Source organism: Diabrotica undecimpunctata, chromosome 9, assembly GCF_040954645.1.
Source record: "Diabrotica undecimpunctata isolate CICGRU chromosome 9, icDiaUnde3, whole genome shotgun sequence".
NCBI classification, from domain to species: domain Eukaryota; kingdom Metazoa; phylum Arthropoda; class Insecta; order Coleoptera; family Chrysomelidae; genus Diabrotica; species Diabrotica undecimpunctata.
Genome location: NC_092811.1, coordinates 104808496 through 104823224, shown reverse-complemented (window position 1 = coordinate 104823224; position 14729 = coordinate 104808496). Strand labels below are relative to the sequence as shown.

General features: G+C 33.5%; 1 protein-coding gene across 1 annotated transcript in view; it reads left to right on the top strand.

Annotated features, from left to right (window-relative positions):
• The window catches only part of LOC140450374 (uncharacterized), a 1628978-nt gene extending 1619329 nt beyond the window's left edge, over window positions 1–9649 (top strand). Inside the window, exon 10 of the mRNA XM_072543970.1 lies at window positions 5493–9649. Within this exon, the coding sequence (XP_072400071.1) occupies window positions 5493–5840 (348 nt within the window). The 3' untranslated portion in view covers window positions 5841–9649. The remainder of the gene's footprint in view (window positions 1–5492) is intronic.
• The last annotated feature ends 5080 nt before the right edge of the window (window positions 9650–14729 follow it).

Here is a 14729-nt window from a genome sequence, read left to right as displayed (position 1 = left end):
ATATATAGATATATATATATATATATATATATATATATATATATATATATATATATAAAATATATAAAAACTTGGTTATTTCCCTTTTTCGGTCCCTTGCTTTCTCTCTCCAATTTATCACGCCTATTTCTGACGAATCTTGCTTTACTGTTTCCAACCACTTCTTCTTTGGACGTCCTCTTCTTTTTTTCCCCATTTCTCCCTCCTTCAGTATTGTTTTATTATTTCGATTCTCTGACATTCGTATAATGTAACCAAGCCATCTAGCTCCTTGGGCTTGTATTTTTGCCGTAATTGCTGGTTTTCCATACATCCTCATTATTTCTTTATTCGTTTGTCTTCTGCAAATATTCTCTGCCGTCTTTATTCCTCCGAAGATTTTTCTGAGCACCTTCCTTTCCCAGATCTCTACGTTCTTTTCTTCCTGCTGGTTAATAATCCACGTTTTACTGACATAAATCACTGTGGGTCTGATTACTGTCTGGTAGACTCGCAGTTTAGCTGTTCTTGGCACATTTTTTGCTTTTAGTAATAAATCTAGTGACCCTATCGCTCTGCTTCCCTTCATTAATCTTTTATCTATTTCTTTTTCTTCTTTTCCCGTGTTCTTTATGGTTACTCCGAAGTATTCAAATTCTGAAACTTTTCCAAAACTATAGACAGTCTCTGCTCCTTTCGTTTTGATATATTTGTTGTTATTTGCTATGGCTTCTCTGATTTCCATATATTGCGTTTTTGTTTAGTTTATTATTAATCCGTATCTTTTCGCTTCTTCTTCAAATTTCTGGAAAACTTTTTCTAAATGTTTTTTTTTGTTCTCGCTAGTATCACCACATCATCCACGTACGCTATGCACTGTTCCCTGCTATGGAAAATAGTCCTGTGTGTGCTTATATTTGATCTTCTTACGATTTGTTCTAATACTAGGTTAAATAAATTCGTTGATAACGAATCCATTTGTTTTAAACCTCTATTCACTGTGAACACTCTTGAAAAGCTTCCTTCCATTGCTACCCTATTCATCGTATTTCTAAGCGTCATTCTCATTAGTCTTGCAAGCTTTTCTGGTATTCATAATGTTCTTATGGCTTCATATAGCATCGTTCGATTTAGGGAGTCATATGCTTGTTTAAAATCGATAAATAGCATATGTAATCCTAAGTTTTGTTCATATCTATTATTTTGTATTAATTTTAACATACTTTTTGATCAGTAGTTGTTCTTCCTGGTCTAAAACCTTCCTGGTATTCTCCAATTACTTTTTTGTCATATTTTAGTAATCTTTTCCTAATAATTTTTGCAAGTCATTTTGTCTCCTTTTTTATAGATAGGACAAATAAGAGCACTATTTCATTGTTTCGACATTTCTTCCTTTTGCCAAATTATTAGTGTCAAGTGATATATCCTTTCCCTCAATCTTTCTCCACCTTCCTTAAAATTCTCAGCTGGGATACCACTTTCTCCTGCACTTTTGTTATTTTTTAGGTCTCTTATAATTTCTTTGACTTCATTCAGAGTTGGTTCCGCGCACGTCCCTTCTTCATCGTCTTGCCAATTCTCATGTCCCTTAAGTTCCTCTTGTTGGTCTGTATTTAATAGATCTTCGAAATATTCCGCCCATCTGTTTAATTTTTCTGTTGTGTCACCTAGAAGTAAGGCTTCCTTGTTTCTGCAATACTGTGGAATATTCTTTGTAATTTCTCTAAATTTCTTAACTTCTTGGTAGAAATTCTTTACCTCTTTAATTATGTAGGCTTCTTTTATGTTTTTTAATTACTTTTCTAGCTGTTCTCTTTTTTTTCTGCAAATTCTTTTCACTTTCCTTCTTCTTGCCACATAGTTTTCGATCGCATTTTGGGTATTTCTTTATCCCTTTGTAGTTTTGCCCTGTTTTTTCTTGCCAAAACATTCCTATATTCTTCATAGAACCAGTCTTGCCGTCTTTTATGTGTTTTTTTCCTGTACACTTTTCTGCTGCTTGACATCCGACATGGCTGTCTGTATGGTCTGCCATTCTCCATCTATATCCTGTTTGACTCGATTCTTTAGTTTTTTATTTATTTCTTCCTCTAGTCTGTTTACAACCTGCTTCTCATGAAGGCGCTCTAATTGTTAATTGGTTTGTGATAAAACAAAGGTCTGTTAACTGATAAACATTAATTTTATATATCCATTTAAAATATCACCATAACAGTAGAATATTTTTGAATTTATAACTTGGCTTGCTGCATGATTGCAAAAGGCCCAATTTCTATAATATAGAAATATACAAACTCTTAAAATGGAGGAAGAAAACAGTAGTAACAATAGAAATCATCCCATATCACAACAAAAATATTTACAACAAAATACTTTACAAAGCTACGCATGTATCACCTCACAATACCACTTTCCCTCCAAGGACCAAGCTATAGTTTTTTGTGCATTAGACAGTACTTCTCTACAAGATTACTTTATTCCAGTAGGCACCATAGTTCAACCAAAAACATTATCTGCTGTTGTTTATCTAACAAATAGTATTATCTATCTATCTAGCAAGCACATAGTAGATGAATTCACAAATAAGTATGGATACACCAAAATAAAAGGAGCCATTGCTCCTGCGAGACGACTCATAACTTCATCCGAGAGGCTGATTTTATCTAACGTAAACCCAACAATTTCGCACGATTAATTCAAGAATCTATCATTAACTCGCATTTAATCTAATAGAGTACCACAAAATTCTGTGATGAGCACAACTTCGTTCAGTTTGGTATTTAATGATGTAGTTAAAAGCATTCATCTCCCTGTAAAATCCGCAATATATGCTAATGACCTTGTACTATTTTGCAGAGGAAGCAATATAGAAATAACCTATCGACTAATGCAAACAGCCATTGATAATAAAGAAAGGTGGTCAGACATATAGGACTTTCTTTTTCAGATTCAGACTAAACTTACTTAGAATACACACATATAGGAAACGAAAGGCAACTGCTTAAAAAATATTAATATCTTAAACAGTCTAGCATATTTTCAATAGAGAGCTGACGAACAGATATTGTTTTTAGTTTACAGTTCCATTATTTGCTCCAAAATAGACTATGCTAGTTTTGTCTGTAGAACTGCCTCCAAGTCACATCTAAAAGCTCTAGACTTCGTCCATAATATGGATCTTAGGATCTCCTTAGGTACCTTCAGCTCTAGCCAAGCTCAAAGCATGTACTGTGAAGCTAACGAACCACCACTCTTGTTAAGGAGACAATATCTTTTATCATATGCAGCTAGCTTGTCAACTGATCCAAAAAATGTTTAGTTATTTAACCAAATAATCTTGTTTATCATACCACTAGAGCTGTCCAACCTCTCTCTCATATACTAAATTCTCTCCTAGATGGTTTCGATATTTCTGCAACTTCCCCCTCTCATGTATCTACACATCCTCCATGGCACAAGCAACTTCCGAATGCCAATACCTTACATTCCTCTTTTAATAAACATAATACTCCTAAAGTTATAATTAAACAATTGTTCCTAGACATACTTTATCAAAATCGGTTTCATAAAATTATCTATACAGGTGCCTATAAAAATGGTATGCCGGTGGGTAGTCCTGTTTTTACCTGTACTTCCTGCAATTTGTAGTGTATACACTGGAGACTTATGTGGTATCGTCAAGGCTTTTCGTAAGATGGAACCCACTGACCATAATGTAACGATTTGCACAGACTCCCTTTCATCAATGCAAGCAGCTAAAAAATATATTTTCAGATCACCCTCTGGAGAATTTAGTAAATGACATATATAATAAACTTACGGAAAACGAAGTAATTGTCACTATTGTCTGGGTACTTCTACATATAGGACTTGTAGGAAATCAGGTTGCAGATGTAACCGCAAAAGAAGCTTTTACTTTGGATATTAGTAAATTTACTAATGTTTGTATTTTGAAAACGATTTCCGAAGTGGAAATTGAAACGTCAATAAACGTACTTTAACTTTTAATTGTGGCTTATTCCCATTTAAATAGTAATTTCTTTTAATGTTTATATACGGTCTTCTAGAAGAGACCTCCGAACTTTGACCGTTGGTAGCGGCCATATTTTCGAAGCTACATCTGCCAATTGGCTTTCATTTATCCAGTTTGTTTAGCCAAATTACTGTCGATTAAAAAACAGAACAACAACATATACAAATCATAAAATTGATTTATTAAAATGGGTGTTCTGCGCGCTTCGCCCATTTTACGGTCACCATAATCGTCCTACCTAGACGACAAGTCCACTGGTTCAGTGATCAACCAACCAATGCATGTACATCACCAACAACCAAGATTTGACAAAAAACAGCTATCGGTAAGAGTGTGCGGGAGAATCCAAGACATTCGATTGCATAGTAACAGTGCTCACAAGAACTAGGTTTTCCACAGACCATAACTTGGCGTATTTTGCTTTATAACTTAGGCATTTACCCGTAAAAAATTCAACTGATCTAGGAACTGAAGCTAAATGACATGTATTTGCTGTATAAGCTTTGAAGCAATTGGAAACTGACCCAAACTTTCATTTAAAACTCATTTACAGCGATGAGGCCTATTTTTGAATGGATAGGTACGTCAACAAACAGAATGGTCGAATATAGGACGATACTAATCCAGTACTTTTTGGTTTGTATTTGGAGTTGTCGGCGTCCTTGGTCTATATTTCGTTAATAACGACGTTGGCCATTACCGTCAACAGTAGGCGCTATAAGTAGATGATTACCACCTTCTTTTGGCCTGAAATGTACGATATGAACAACAATACATGTGGCTTTAACAAGATGGTGCTTTTCCCAAAGCCATGGTCATCTCACGCGGAGGGGATGTGAATTAGCTACCGAGATTGTGGTTTTTGTGGCGATTTGACTCTATTAGACTTTTTCTTGTATGGTTATCTTAAGTCACAGGTTTAAGCAAATCGCGGCACTCAATGACAATATCTATTATGGCATCGGTCAAATTTAGCCTGATTTATGCGCCAAAGTAATGAAAAATTGAATGTAGCCATCGGATGCCCTTAACCAGTGAAGCCACGGCGGCGATTTTAACGATACTCAAATGTCCACCTTGTCATTCGTCCTCTTTCAGATAATAATAGATTCAATAATAATTCAATAAAAAATGTCGATGTCATCTTACATATACACACCTTTTTATTTAATTTTTAAAGATAGGAAACACTTAATTAAAGACTTAATTATGAACGTTGTTTTCTTGTGGATCTATATAAACTCAAGATAAAATGTACTGGAGGTATCTTATATATAACAATATAAAAAAAAATATCGAAGTAACTTATAAACAAGATTCAGTCACGCATATTATGTATATCTACACAATATGATAATATTGACTGATTGCAAGATTTCTTTTTTACAAATTGTCTTACATGTTTTCAAAATGGTTTCATGTTTTCCTTATAATTAAATATTTATATATTTTGGTTGTAAACGCTTGTTTTTAATTTCAGGAAGCTAAATCTGAAACAGTCGTAGATGGCGAAGAAGAAAACGGCGACGCAGATCTAGATAACGACGCTGATCATGATGTCGAATTCATAGTAAACGGCCGCGACGGTCTTACAGGCACTCCCGACTCCAACGACAAAGAATTGGACGACTTGATGGATGCCCAGACAGCTCCGAAAACCTGTATTATGCATGCACTGAGCATCGTCAGCGCAGCACCCTCCTCCCAACCAGGTTCGTCGCCACCACCTTTGGCAGCTGTGGCTCCGCATACTGAAAATGGAGACGGTTGGAAGCCACAAGGCCACACGAGGCTCTCGGCCCACAAAATACAGCAGCAGCCATATTAGTTGACTCGTTTAAGTTTAACGTTGACGATAGCTTAGGGTAAATTAAATATATATCGTTATTATACTATGTTTTTAGGCCAGTAATCCTGCTTGGTAATAGTAAATGTGTAACTTTATTCTACCAAAGTGACTTACATAAATATAAAAAGGTTTTTTTTGAAGGCTGAGTGTATATCATAAGTAAATTAATTTATTCTGGTCAATCAATTGAGTTAACTAAAACTAAAAAGTGTGTTCCGTTTTTTATCATAAAGCAAACTGCAATATTATTTTCTTCTTCTTCTAAAGGTGCTTATCTTTTAGTGATATTGGTGACGACATTGTTCCATCTTATTATATTCACAGCAGCTCGAAACAGATCAGTTAACGTTCTTCTTTTTTAAGTTTCGCTCCTATCGAAGATTGGAAAGCATTCTGGTAATGATAATTTTGTTTCTTACACGCCTGAATAATTCGATTGAACAGCATTCAAACCATTCACGGAGATTGCATAGCCACGAGATTTTACGCCTTTTGCTCTGCATTATATTCCTTGATAGTTCGTGTTTTTCACCTCTCATGATATGCCCCAAGTATTCCAACTTCGTGATTTTTATGGAACTTAAAGCTTCACATTGTTTTCCTAGTTGTTCGAGAAGTTGTGCGTTTATTTTGCAATCAATCCATCATATTTTCAGAAAATATCATGAATATTCACATTTCCAATGCTTCCACGTTTTTCATATTGCCGTGAAATAAGTTGATTTGGGAAATATGTCTTTAGATTAGTTTATTGTGAGGCTCTATCTAGCATTTTTTTGGCTTTATTCATTTGTTACCTTTTAGCCATTGCTATTCATATCAAGATAATTTTAATTCATATGTTTGAGTACATATTTGAGTATATATAAGTATACATACAATATAGATTCCTACTGGATCATAATTGATGCAGCAATTGCTTATAGATAGAAAGATATTGATGCAGCAGCAAAAGATGAAATAGAAGCAGAGAATGGTTCCCGTAAAAAATATTAGGTCGACAATGAATGTCAGAATGCACCAAAAGAAAAAAATGAAGCCTACAGAAAGATGCTTACGCGATAAACGCGATAAACTAGAACAACTGTAGAGAATTGCCAGACAAAGTGGAAAGAGAAGAAAAGAGGATACATAAAAGAAAAAAATTAAACCACTTATATAAGAAACTTAAATATATAGAAAGCCTTAACAGAGAAACAGAAATCAGAACATTCTATAAGAAAGTTAATATCAACGGAAAAGAATTCAAGGCAACCACAAGCCAATGCAGAAATCATAATGGGGTGAGCTCTTAACAATAAGGAAAAATAAATAGATGGGTGAAAGAATATAGAAGAAGACTAGAAGACTTTGATCTCTTCGTTTCTAAATGAAAGGACTCGCTTGTATAATATCCATGAATTTGCAATTGTAATGTCAAGCAAATGATAAAAGCGTTTCACTAGATCCACAGGATCTATGCCCGCGAAAGTAGAGAGCATGGTGACGTACTTATTATCTTTTCATATTACTGACGATATATCCACATTATCTACCGTAGTAATATATTCAGCGCTTACACCACGGGGCACATTTTTCAATTCCTTTACCGTGGGTAACCTACAATCCGATATGCGTTTTCTTTGAACGGTTCCCAAGCAGTAAATACCTCTTTTTATTTGGTATAACATCAGTTGCTCATTTGAATAATAATTATCATAATATAAATAAAAATTCTTATTTTCTGGTATGATTCCTGACGGGCGGATGATAACATTGTAAGATGCAACTTGATCAAGTTCATCAACGTGGCTAACTTGAGAATTCTCTTAATCTGAATATATATCAAAGTTACAAGAAAAACCAGAAACGGAATCCAATCTTGATTCCAATTCCAATTCTTCCTTGAACACAATCTGTTTATCTACACAAAGATGTTGTTCAAGAGAAACACTGCAAATTTTTTTGTTAAGTTCACCAATTATCTGTCGTATTTTGTGCAGTCTGTGTGTCATGTCCTGGTCGAGAAAATCAGACGAAATTGTCATTATTGCTAAAATGAAAAAACTGACAGATTTTTTCAAATCTATTTAAAAACATAATGCTTTTTAAAAGCTCAAAGGGAAAATTATCACTTCAGTAGCATCGAACGTTAGGCATGTGAACTAATGATGTGTAAAAAATTATTCCAATGAACTGTTTGATATCCACGGAATTGAAAGAATCTTTTCTATTTGAAACACTTTGAACTACGTAAAGGATTGTCCCACCAGTTATGTATGTGAACATCTCTTTAGTAAAGAAATAAGTGAAGCAGCGTTAAGGTATTTTATTGTTAAAACTCTTTATTCAGATTTGTATTACCATGAAACTTTAATTGTTTTTCATTAATCATTGGTCTGGAAACTTTTTTCGTCACCTTCTTCACGTGATTTGATTCTGAATTGGAAGTGAAAGGCAAAGGCACTTCGAATGTCTCAGTTGCCACTGTTTCCTCTTTTACGCCATTTTAATTCAAAACGTCTGTTTCTTAATCATCAGGACAAAATGAGGGTCTGCAATACTATCTGTATCTGATAAATCAGCATCGGCATCACTTTCCAGGCCAGTGAAATTTTCCCAATATCCTTTTAATTCTTTTGTGACAATAGACGACTCATTCTAAAAGAACGTATGTGTATAAAAAGGTGTTAAATGCATCGTGTTGCCAAAAATCAACAAAACAAATAATTTCGATATAATTGACAAACGGAAAATACAATGTCTGGAAAAAATGAGAATCGAAAGATTACATCTTACTTTCTATTTAGTGTATTTTGCACTCAAACATTATGCTATGATTATTCTAAATAAATTCACAAACTTCATCAACAATCAACAAGGCGGTAAGTAAGGTTAGGTTATAATCTAAACACATGAAACATTGCTAACGAAATAAAAACGTCACAATTATCGAACTGAATACATAGAGCGCATCGATGCCTTTCGACAACATCATACGGGTTTTATATTGATTACAATATAAATGTTGCTTAGCGGTAACATTATGCATTTAAGGGTTAAAATTAAAAAGAAATAATGTTTAAGACATTGTTTTTATACATGTCGCAACATGTTTTGTTTTAAGATATATACAAAGCCTATTGAAAAAAATAACATAGATTCTTTATTATTTCATAAATAAAAGTTTGCTCGGAATTTTCTCGTTTGATTATCCTAATATTATACTACCCTATATAAGGACTACCGGCCTAATAATACCTTTGTTTATTATTTGGTTTAATTTCCACCCTTCCTTTCGCTACGTTCAATATTTGATGAGGGTCAAATTTTGGCAGATGGGGTGTAAGTTCCCGTGTCCGTGAACCAATGTTCCATATATGTGTCAAAGCATCTGTTGACAATTTTCAGAAAGGGCTTATAATTATATAAGTATAATGAAAACGGGGATATTCGAGGAAACGTGATTCTAAGTGGTAAAGTTTGTAACCGAAAGTTTTTCGGGTTGAAGCTATAAATAAAATTATTGAATATTAGAAGATCAGAATGTAATATATAGTAGGACACAGTAACAATTTTTATAGCTTTGCGAATAAGTGTATATATTTGTCTCTAATTTTTCAGAAGCTTTTGACCAGATACAACATAGTAAGGGCGTAGAAGTGTAAGCCTGGATACCAAAAGCTGTTTTAATGATGTTATGTATAATCATTTTAATAAATAAACAATAAAAAAAAATCTACAATTAAACTACAATGATAAACTGACAGAGAAAATTCTATAAATAAACTTAAAGGTGAAAATATTAGATAAGTTTGTATGGATCACAGAAATCTAAACATTTTTTTAATAGCTTTGGATTGCTTCATCCATTCAGCCACAAAAAAATAATTCATATGTAAATATCAACCTTTTTTTCTCATCTGAGGGTGGAAATTTCTACGGAAATTTCTGACTGGCATATGTTGGAGTCAGTGCAGATGAGTACATTCCTAGAAGGAGGTTCTGTAAACAGATGGCTTCCTGTTATTCTGTCTACCAACTAAATCACACTATCCTACTTGTGCGCAGTTGACTGTCGCACGTATAGCAGATTCAAACACTCCTGACCATTGAGCTGCGCGAAGGCGGAGTCAAATTCACGTAAAGGCAGTAAGGTTCTATTGTAAGTGGAATTATACAGTGCATAGTACAATGCGTTTCGCATGAAAGTGGGGACTAAACCAAATTTCGTCTACTGCGCCGTGGTCAGGAGTGCTTGCACTATCTCTACCATACTCCGAAAGTAGGATGGCCGTGCTTCGGAGCACTCCCTTCTTTTATCTCTGTCGTTGGTCTGGCTGGTGTTTCTTATCTTCTTCTTTTTTCTTAATAACTGCTCGGATGTAATTGTATACCCCATTCCATCCCTTCTTACTTCCCGTCATCTTTACGATCTTCTCCTTTGCTCCAATTAATCTTTGTTCACTTTATTCACATTACTTGTCCGTTGATACTTCTACGTCATCTTGTTTTGTAATATGTTTATGTACCATGTAATGCTGTTTGTAGGTCCTTATAAAAATTTTCAATTTTTTCATTCAATTGGGTAAATGTTAGAGCATATGTCTGGTTTGCTTAAGGTTATATCTTGCATTTAATTTGAGTATGAGGTATACAACCCTTGGGCTCATTCTGTTAATTTTAACTATATTTAATGTGGGTTTTCTATGTAGGTTAATTAAATCCTACTTGACCATTTGAAGTGTCTTCTTCCCCTCTAAAATAAAATAGGTATCCTGATTTAAGACTAATGTGGGCTTTTCTTCGTCTTATTTCACTGAGACCGATGATATTACATTTTATTGTTTTTAGCTCTTCCTCCAGTTCCATCATTTTCTGATTCGATATAAAAAGTTTCACATTGTATGAAGTAATATGCATGTCGCTCTTTTTGCTAGCCTGAACTTTTTTGGGGATTTTTGGCACCCTCTGCTCCAACGTTACTCCAACCGCTACCTTAGTTGGAGGTTTTGGAACCACTGGACACTAAGGATCGTTCAGTTTTGTCTTTCATGGAAAATAACTTAAAATCCTACGCCTGACTAGGGCGTGTTGGCAATTTGAGTTGTATGGAGCGGGGAAAAGATGATGATGGGAATTCCTTAGATTTAGACGTGATTTACTCAAAAAATGCGTAAGCTGGGATAATCTATGAGCCTGCGTAAGTAGGATTACCAAGGATTACTATTCCTAAAGTAGATCTAACCCCTACTGGTCGCAAAGAAGTATCCAGTCGCTACCAAAAACTAAGATCTAACGAAAAAATAATGAGAATACTGGAAGGAATAAATAGAACTAAGGCGATCAATGTAAAATATGAAAAAGAATTATAATATGAATAATTTAGATATTTTAGGTACGTCATTAAAATTATTTGGTCATATTTCGGAGTCTTATATTCTTAATATGTTATGTCTAAACATAAAAGAATGATAAAAATGAATGAAAAATGGGACTTGCTGGCTTTCTATATTTATAAAAATTATGAATAATACACCGCTTATTATGTTGAAACCCGTTAAAAATTTTTATTTACTCGTATACATGTAATTGAAAAAAAAAAATGTTTTTCCCTTCATCGAATATTGAACTGCCTGTTTTGCTAGAATTAGATAATAAAAATATGAACGAATGCATACCATCTTAAAAATCTGTATATATTTTTACAGTTACAAAATATTGTTTTATTTATAATATCCAATTAATTTTTATAACATATTAAATAGTAGCGTTGAAAATGACTATTATAGATCTTTTTCAATATATTAACAATTGATCCAGTGTTATCTGATCCCAGTTTTTTTGTATTGTCATCACTGAATACATTACCAGGTCTTAGAAGACATATCGACAAATAGTTTGCTTGTAGCAAATGCAGATGAGGGTTTTTATCGGCATTGAGCATATGGTAGTGACGATAATTCCTTAAGGAAAAATTTTAATTGATGCTGCCTGTGAGTTTGAAAAACAAAACAGTTAATCGTTCTAAAATAATTAAAACTAAATCAACGTCATCAAACTTATATACCATTACTCAGTATTTTTGAAAAATAATTATTTATTGCAACCAAAGTCATTGTAGTATGTTTAAAAAATATTTTATTTTAAAAATTAATTCTCTAAAAATAACAATTTTTGAGAAGTTCAATTTTTATGTAAATGTTTTTCCACCTCTAGCTTAAATAGACATGTTTTCAATTAAGCTAGTAATTTTTTTTTGTGATAAATTTTCTTATTCATGAAAAGGTGCTTGAATTAATTGTTATGTATTACCAGAAGATTTTTTATTCATATCCCATAAATTGATCTATAGGATTAAGGTTCGATAAGCAAGAGGGCCATTTTAAAACAGATAAAGCTCATCATCATCATCACAGTGCTACAGCCCTTAAAGGGTATTGATCTCCTCAAGCTTTTTGCGCCTTTCTTATCTGTCCCTTGCTTGGATTTTCCAGTTGGTAACATTGATCTTCTTCGAACTGACAAAAGAATCTCTAGAAGTAGAAATTAGAATCCGGATACAAAATGAATTAACGGAAACAATAGAAGTGAAAAAGGGACTACGCCAGTGAGACGCTCTATCATGCATCTTGTTTAAGATCATTACTAAAAATCATTAATAAAAGCGTACAAATACTAGCATTTGCAGATGATGTTGACATAATCGCAAGATCAAGAAGATAAATGATAGAAGCATAAAACCAAATAGAACGAGCTGCAGAAAATAGTGGTCTTAAAATCAATCAGACCAAAACAAAATATATGCAGGTAAGTAAAAACGCAGAAATAAGGCAACCACAAAATATAACAATAGGAGAATACAATATTGAGGGGGTAAAAAACTTTATATACTTGGGATCCCTAGTCACGTCTGATAATGATGTTGCGGAGGAAGTGAAGAGGCGAATATTTATTGCAAATAAATGTTACCATGGCTTAATTAGGCAACTAAGATTAGATAACGTCGCAAGAAAAACAAAATGCCAAATATATAAAACCTTAATAAGACCGGTACTCACATGCGGCTCAGAAACCTGGACACTCACTTAACTCTAAAAAAAAAGGAAACGTTGTTAGCCACCTTCGAAAGAAAAATCTTGCGAAACATATATAAGAGCACAAAAGAAAACGAAATGTGGCGAAGAAGATACAACTCTGAACTATACAAAATATACCAGGATCCGGATGTTATAACATTGATTAAAGTAGGACGGCTGCGTTGGATGGGACATGTAGAAAGAATAATAAGGAATAGTAAGAAGGCGAAATACCAAACAAAATATTCAAACAGATGCCAGTAGGAAAAAGAACAAGAGGAAGACCGAAGCTAAGATACTTAGAACAAATAGAAAATTATATAACAACCTTAAAAATAAAAAACTGGAGAAAAAAAGCACGAAACAGATCAGAATGGAGAAGAATCCTGGAACAGGCCAAGGCCCAAAAAGGGTTGTCGCGCCAGTGATGACGATGATGAACATTGATCTTCACATCATCTTTGTCTTCTTATTCCCACCGGCTGCGCTGTTAAAATATTTTTTATTATGTTCGATTTCTGGGTCTGGGCTACATATCCTGCCTACTTCAGGCATATCTTCCAATTTTAAAAAGGCAATTATGCAGGTATATAAAGGTGCATAAATAAAACATATTTTCAAAGAGCTACAATGAATAGCACTGAATACACATGACGTTAGTCTGTTAAAGTTGGTCTTGCAGAAAATAAAGCAAATCTTTTTTTCCATTATATTCTCATCCCAAATATTATATTTCTTTCTTTGAATTTGAGTACAAATCGAGTAACTGTTAGCCTTTATTTTCCTTTCACACCCTTTTAGAACTCGGTTGATCACAAGCCAATTCTGGTTTCAAGGATTTTGCCAATCTTCCATTATCCAATTATGATGCTCCAACCATCAATTTAGACGATCGAGTTTATATTGCCATGAACTTTAATTGCCTTTTCTAAGCAAATCTCAAGTGCGAAGTCTTTGGTGATGGTTTCGACTAAAACACATGTAGCTTCTAGAAGTCACATAGGCGGTTCTGAGCAATAACAGTGGGATTTTGCTGGCCACTTGAATTAAAAAACGACCTGCTCTGGAGATCTGATAATCCCAACAATTAGTGCAATAACTGTCAACCATTTCAATCATTATCATCAATGGTGTTACAACTCTTTGTGTATCTCCCATCTGGTCTTTTCCACAACACAATATTCACTATATTTGATGGGAATTAAGCACAATTTTAGTTGAAAATATGTTTATTTTGAAGTTTTGATTTTCACTCCGTAAATTGTTCTCTAAATATAAATTGAACAAATTATTTTGTTTTGTTATTTGATAATACAAGAAGCTTCTTCAAATTTTTAACAATTGTTTCTTTTTCTTTTTAACAATTTTTAATCAACACTTATCTAATTACATATCACTCCATATAAGATAGAAAGTAGGAAGAAATTATGTAGAAAATACATTAAATCTTTGATCAGATAACAGAATTTAGAATTAAATTTATCTCTCTTTGGACCATTTTCTAAAACCTCAGTTTTTGCTTTGAACAACGGGTTGAATGTTATAAAGGTCTATTTAAATTTAAAAACTGTGTCTCATTTTGTAACACAATGGAAAGTTTTGAATCTATGTCTTCACAGTGCACCATTGTTAATCATATCTTACATTTGTAATGATATTTTGATTCTTAATAAATAAAATGTTGTAATGGTGTTTATATAACAGCTTCTTTTGAACTCTACCAATATTTCATCGTTAAAAAACAGAACAGCTGGAACTGGAAATGTATATTTTGAAAGCTCTATGTCCGAACTTCTTGATTGACGATGTG